Source organism: Solanum lycopersicum, chromosome 8 (genome assembly GCF_036512215.1).
Source record: "Solanum lycopersicum chromosome 8, SLM_r2.1".
In the NCBI taxonomy this organism is placed as follows: Eukaryota; Viridiplantae; Streptophyta; class Magnoliopsida; order Solanales; family Solanaceae; genus Solanum; species Solanum lycopersicum.
This window is the reverse complement of record NC_090807.1, coordinates 55,844,827-55,852,385: the sequence shown is the minus strand read 5'-3', so window position 1 is coordinate 55,852,385 and position 7,559 is coordinate 55,844,827. Positions and strand designations below refer to the sequence as shown.

General features: G+C 34.9%; 1 protein-coding gene across 2 annotated transcripts; it reads right to left on the bottom strand.

The window, feature by feature from the left end:
- Positions 1-200: 200 nt before the first annotated feature.
- LOC101244212 (cytosolic Fe-S cluster assembly factor nar1) lies at positions 201-6,055 on the bottom strand. Of its 2 annotated transcripts, XM_069287608.1 has the most exons (12): positions 5,652-6,012; positions 5,220-5,302; positions 4,636-4,730; positions 4,351-4,504; positions 4,054-4,240; positions 3,832-3,958; positions 3,318-3,474; positions 3,129-3,178; positions 2,873-3,044; positions 1,449-1,575; positions 1,257-1,348; positions 237-793 (listed from the first exon to the last, which is right to left on the bottom strand). In XM_069287608.1, exons 4-12 carry the CDS (start codon positions 4,474-4,476, stop codon positions 641-643), a joined length of 1,191 nt encoding a protein of 396 aa, XP_069143709.1. In that variant the 5' UTR covers positions 4,477-4,504; positions 4,636-4,730; positions 5,220-5,302; positions 5,652-6,012; the 3' UTR covers positions 237-640.
- Between the last annotated feature and the right edge of the window lie 1,504 nt (positions 6,056-7,559).

Genomic DNA, 7,559 nt, shown 5'->3' with positions numbered 1-7,559 from the left:
ACAATGTACTAAGGTGACAATTATTTATTTTCAAATAATTTAAGTAAAAAAAGAAGGCTAACATGACAACAAAGTTGTTCTTTCTTAGCTAGTTTGAAGGTCATAAAATAATAATATTGTCTGCAAACTATTTACTTTAAGCCAAATACATAATAATCTAAGGGTACAATTGGAAAAAAAATTATTAAGTTTTAATCCAAACACAAAATGAGGTAGAAAAACGATTAACCAAACACTTGGTAAAAATAATCTCTACACTACTAATCCATGCACTATTAATCCTAGCATTACAAATCCCTACATTATTAATCTTTGTACAACGACCCCTAGGAGACCAAATTAACAAAGATCAGGGGTTGTGAGATATGAAACGCGTACAACATTACTACAATCCAGATGGGGAACAATGTTTTGCACCCTACACTACTGTATAATTTGCAAGACAATATTTACACTATGTGGTGAACACTCTCATTGCCAAAATTGGACTCCTACAATTGTGGTGCATGGACTCATTTAACATAGATTGTGAACAATTCAGTGTAGTATCAAAACCCGCTTGGGAAGCTCTTGCAGAAAAACACCAGAAGGGAACAGTTGGAACTGAGCCAATCAGTTAAAAGCTGACATTTTGTTTTTCTCACCAGTTCTGCAACTGTGAAGTGATACTTTTCACTACAGGATGATATTCAGTATGCAGGTACCTCCTAGCTTTCTCTGAACCAGGCTGTTCAAGCCACTCACTGTATAGGCCCATTACGATGGGATTGTTGAAAGGATCAGCAACCACAACCTGAAACATTAACAAAGAGAATTCAGAGGCAATTCAGTTTCATAAGATCAGAAAGTTTAAGTGCAAGGAAAACAATGAGTTCCCACGTCAATCATGGCTTTGCAACTTCTAAAGAGAAAACCATTTTCATTCATTTGAATCTGCTTCAATGTTCATAAACTTCATCATCTCGTAATGCAGGGGAAAACTAGAAACCAAAACAAGCAGGTCTTTATGACAGATAAAAGCCCCAGTTGGGGGACACTCATACAAATCAGTACAAAAGTGAACTTCCAGTTCAACATGTTCATCTTTGACTACTACAGTAGTCAGAGATGAATCTCCCAAGCTCTGCAATCCAAGTTGCACATTGTACATTTCCTGACATGCCACAAATTATACGCAAAGCCTTCAAGCTGGAGAGGAAATTCCTAGAGTCCAAGATGGTTATATTATGACAAACTCTATCAAACATGTGACTTACATTTTCTACATAAGCCGTCTCCAACAGCTGAATCAACTCTTTACCCGACTGCCCAGGTTGTGGCTTTATTTGTCCGGCGCCATTTAAGCATCCTACAATCATGAGGGAGGTAATTAAAGACGAACAAACTGTTAATTGATGCAAGAAGGCTCAAAGCTATTATTCACAAATAGAAAGATCCAGCATGTCAACCTGAAGGGCATGCCATGATCTCCAAGAAATGGTAGTCAGACTTCCCCATTTTCAATTTCCTAACAACATTCTGCAGGTTCCGGAAACCATAACATAACGCAAATTTCAGGACAGATTTATCATTCACCTGTGTTCAATGCAATAGACATCTTGTCAGTAGTTGTCAATGGCCTACTACTTTTTTGTGCTAATTACTATAAAACTTAGGACCCGTTTGGCCATGAGAATTATTCATTTTTCAGGAAATCTTTTCACTTTATTTGAAAATCAGCATCTGGCCATGCAAATTCTAAACACAACTCCAAAACACCATTTTCACTTTCAGTTTTGGACCATTGTTTTACTTCTTTTTTTTTTTCAAGAGGGGTTTTTCTACTTCTTTTAGCAAGGACTCGAGCACCATTTGAAGATTCCAACCCAACTTTGACTCATTCATTGTCTGTTAGTTGCCTTTTCATTCACTTCTAGCATGAGTAGCTACAGTCTCAGCTATGATCGTCGACCCAAATGGTTTGCAAGTCAATGGGTTATTAAATGTTCGTCATTAGTTTATTGAGTTATGATATCTAATTGATTCCATGTCTTACTAGGCAACTTTGTGGTGGTCAACACAAGATTAAGACCTAATTGTCTTAGTTCTAACGTGGGAAGGTGGAACTACAACTATGTAAGAATTAATTAGCAAGGAATTGGGTTTTATAAGGGATTATATAACTCAGTTAACAGAATCAAATTAGGAATAGCTAGACTCTACTTTGGGCGTTCAACAACTAGAGCTTTAAGCATTCCATCAGGTTCTGGTGGACTTAATTGGGTATGTCCATCACTATTATGAGATTTTAATGGATCAAATTATAATTGAATCATAATCAATAAGCAAGCAATTAGACAAGATAAGTATTTCCCATTAGCTTAAGCAAATCAATTAGGGGCTATAACCCTAGTACCTTTTATCACTTGATTTACACTCTTGTTAGTTATTTGTTTGTTTTCAATTCTATTGCTATTTTTAGTTAAATTCAAAGCCCGAACAAATGTTGGAAGTGCAATTGAACATTTTTTTAACTACAAGTAATCAATTGAACACCTCATATTTACTCCTTCTGGGATTCGACTTGGACTCTCATCCAATTATATTTGCATTTCAAGTGCTTAGCCTATTTAGGACTTGATTGGGCTACACCATCCACCACCAAATACAATAAACTTTGACATAAGCCATCAAATTAGCAGCTCCACAAATGACCAAACACCAAATCATACCCTTGTTAACAGATCGAAACCCTTACTTTATAGATACAATTGTCTACGCACAAGATATCAGTCTCAGCCTACAGGTACTTGAATTGATAGAACATTATAGGGACATGTTAACTACATTCTATAAAGTCATGCTTCTAGGAGAATGCTGAAGCAAAACTTACTTCTAGGCTCACTTCTTGGAAATCAGAGTTCCTTATAGTCTTGAATGCTAAAGGGCCTTTAACTTCTTGACCTAAAAGCACTTTCGCAACATGACGATAAATGGTCTCTGCATATCCTCCAGAGCTTCCATGAACCCCATAAAGATGGCCCTTCTCATCAATATTTGTGAACCTTTAAGAGTACATATAAGCAATCAAATGTAAGATTTACATCAAGAAATGAGAATATAAATGCAAGGTGTATAAAAATGCTTACAATTTATCTAGGGGGGACTCTTCCAAGGATTGAAAATCGACTGCTTTTAACTACATCAATGAGGAGAGATATTGACTATAAGTAAACAACAGATAGAAAATGAGAAAAATTGCAAATATTCCAAATGCAAGCTATCTCACATTAGTGCTCTACAGGAATGGAATACTGAGAAGCAGGAAACTCTCTTACCTGTATCAAATCCAAAACCTCTCCTGTTGTCAAAACTGAATCAACCTCCATAATTTTTTCACTATCTGTATCTACTTGAAACACAAAATCCTCACGAGCAGCCTCGAGCTTCTTGTCATAACATGGCATTACAGTCACATGGTATATATCCTCTGGTCTGTATAAAAAAGCTCTATCAAGCACCAATCGACTGTGACCAGCTCCAAAAACTTACAGCTTAATTTTAGGAACATTATAAAACATTTCAACTTTCCACCAACGAAAATGCAACATCACATATGCTGAAATATCAAACGGCCAGCATGAATTTGCTCTGTAATTTTTTTTATTTCTAGCAGGATGCATAAAATGGATGGGGAAGCACAACAGAAAAAAAACATAATTGCTTAGCGCATATATGCAATAAAATGGCTTATGCATAATATGTTTGGGACAGTCCAACAACAAAAGAAATGGAAGATCACAGTTTACAGGTAATGCATAATGCTAAAAAGATGAGATGGCAATAAGCTACCTTACACTTAGCTTTGAGCATAAAAAATTCTTGACGACTGCACCAATAGTTTGTTGGGGGCTCTTGACTGAAGAAATGTATGGAAGAATGTAAGAACCAAGGGTCTTCTCAGCATAACATATCCAACCTACAATTTCAACACCAACAACAGTAGAATTAGAACATATCATAGAACACCAAGTGAGAAATTAAGAAAAATACCAAAGCAAATGAAGCCATTACCTGGACATGCGGAAGAAAGCATAGGTAAAGGTGGCTTTGACTCACCACTACTAGTACATTGGGATTGTTTATATCGCTCCATGAACTCGTTACAAGATTCTATTAGGGTCAAGTCTCTACTGCAGCTGGTATCAAATATAGCATTCACACCCAGAGACTTAAAAAGTGTTGTGAGCTTCCTGAAAACCTGACAAGGAGCAAAAAGATGGAAGTAATATTCACATCGGTCATATCAGGTGAGAAGATGTACAGCAGACAGTAAACTACAAATATGAAAATACCCGCACCAAAACCAACCTGAAGTGAAGAAAGTCCATAATGAACAGCGAGAGCGGCCCTAGACTGGGGTGAGAGAGAGACAATAACCGTCCTTCCCTTTTCCAAATTGGAAAGGAACTCATCTAAGCTCTGCTTCTCAAGCATGACTGTTTCTGCTGATGTAATGCACCCACTGCAATCAAGGAACAAGCTCAGTTGTTCACCGTTGTTAAATCATACATACAGAGGAAGACATTTGTTTTAAATTTCCCAAGAAACAAAATTCAAATACAAAGTAAAACTAAATAAAATTAATAAACCTACCAAGTAACATTTTTATGAGTAACTTATAGGAGCTGAACTCACAGCAAACAAGGACCAGCGCAGGAGTTTTAATATACCAACATTGCACCAAATTCCTTATAACCAAAACAATTAAAAGATTCAGTATTTGAATCGTCAGTCGATTTCTAGCCAGGGCTAGTGTTGTTAAAGGGTCACTTAAAGCACACTTAAGCCCGAAGCTTGGTGAAGCCAAGTTGTGCACTTTGTCTCACATAGCTCTTTAGTGTAGCATCAAGGTGCTAAGGCTAACGTGTTTTCACAGACTTAAGTAGCACAACACTAGTTAATATATACATAGTTGATACGATGATATCTTAGTTGTTAAGAAAACGATGTGGTTGAAATTAATCAATTAAGAAATTAGAAATTTAGTATCAGCAAACTGGCTACTAAAAACCTAAAAAGTACATCTTTTATTCCAAAATCCAATACTTATAGTAGACTTTGGACTTGATTGACATGATTTTAACTGCATTAGATTAATTATTGGTTTACACTCCTTTGTCCAGATAATTATTGGTTACCTAGAATGCTATATCCTAGCTAGAGAAAAGAGATAATACCTGCACGCCAAGCAATCTTTGAGAGAAATTTTGACGGGTTCTGTTTGTACTGGTTTGCTCAAAGCTCCAGCTTTTCCCACATTCTGGTCATCCGCCAAAAAAAAGCATTAATAACATTAATTAAGCGGACTAGTTCTTCAACCGCAACAAACCAATTGCAGTCCAAAGAGATACAAGTCAATTTTAACTCACACCCTTGCACAAAATTCAATATTTAACCATAAAGGTTCCTCTTTACCCCCATATCCTACAAGTCTAAATTTGAATTAACAAGAACAAAATCCATGTCTAAGAGCTCAAATGCATTTTTTACCCTACACCGAAAATCTCAAAAATACGAAATTGCTTTACTTCATGCTGATTCATCAAAGGAAATATGTCAAAACCTTCCATGAAAAATAAAACCCTAATCTTCAAAAAAAAAATGTGTACCTCGGATTTGTTGATTCTATTAGAATTAGTTTTGAGGGAAACTACACAACCCTGTGAGGGAGCTATGTAATCATTTAAATCCCCAATTCTGAGTGTGGCAGAGAATTTCTGCGACATCGAAAAACTCCTTTGAGCTCTCAGGATTTCAGTATTAATAATAAGTTGTCCACTGAGCTTGTTTTGCGATCCCAACTTACAGCCGTTGATATCTCTCACCTTACTCTTCTTCTCTCTTTACTTTTTCCGATCACAATTACGGCTGGAGATGGCGGCGGGCTGGCGGTTCCGTGTGAGTTCAATCTTGATCGGCCTAAATTAATTATTAGGATTTTTGGGGAAATGATATTTACCTTTAATACTTGGTTCCACTAATTAAAGTACTCCTATTATTTAAGATTATTTTGTTTTTCCTCAAAAGGAATTCATAAAGTACCAAATAATTAATATTGAGATTTTAAAAATCAATTTGTGATTTTCTTGATGCATAAATGGATTTTAGCCAAAGTAATACTTTATTTTAATGATTACTAATATTAGTATTGTGTATATATATTATATTATACTATTTTAAAAGTATGAATAGTCTGGCTTTAATGTTAAATTATTATAATATTTTTAACTTAAACATTCAATTTTGTATACATTTTATATTTTATATTATATTTATTGATTGATTTATTTACTCTATATTATGTTAAAAGCTGACACTTTTCAAATTGATAGTAGTGATTTTTTCGAAGGATTATAACTTTTTTTTTATAGAGTTGTGGGTTTTTTAATAGTTTTATGACATTTTTGAAATGTTGTGATTCTTCTAGAAGATTGTGACATAAGATGTGTTTATGCTTACTATTTTTTATTCTCTATGAATATAGGAGTTTTTTCACACTTTTAAACTAGAAAGAAAGAGTTGAAAGTTTTAGGCATGTAGCTTTCTCCGTCCCCCTTCGGTGGGTGGTGCTTGTGCGGAGGGTGCGTCACATGAAATCAAGCTTGAAGCTCTCACCTTATCAGCAAGTTGAGAGCTGATGGTTGTTGGTCACGACTGCTATCAAAAAGCAAAAATATTATGTTGTATTCTATTGTATCTTGTTGTATTGTATTTATTTTAATGAATATAACGTTTGAATAGAGCATATTGTTCTTGTCGTTACATAATGACACATATCTGTCATTGGTCCATCGCCTATGTATGTGTTTGAGACATATGCTTTCACTGATTTTCATTTTGTGTTAAATAAGTAAAAATTTGTTGAGATTAAAGTATTCAGTCTCATCTGTTTCTATACAATGTATGACTTGTTGATCTCTTCATTTTCTTGAATTATTATGCTTGAAGATTCTTATCATGGGAATGACCTACATATCGATCCTCACTTCCACATCCATCTCATGTGATGCATCATTATACTTGTACTTCATGTATTGTGTCTCATGTGATGCATCATCATTATACTTGTACTTCATGTACTGTGTCTTAGTCATACTCCATTTTTAGATTTAAGTCTATTACATATATCATCTACAAATAGCGTAAAAAATTGTACCTCCCCTCGAATATGTCGTTTCATTGGAGATAATATAAAATGAGCTAAGAGTATCTCAAGTGTTATTATAAATCTCCTCCCACTCAAGTTTTGACACCATGTTCTTAATGTAAACAAACAAAGGGTACAAATATTCAGTTAAATATACTCAAGGGTTAAATGGCTTATCCACAAAGAAGATCGAGCAATACATACCTCACACCACCCATTAATTCGATAGCCCAGTACCAATAACATAACTACAATTGAATAACACTAACTATGCCCTCATTTTGGAATGAAATAAATATATTTCTTTTCTTTTATGGAGTTGAAAAATTCAATAATAGGACAATATTTTTACTTAGGTTAACAACAACAA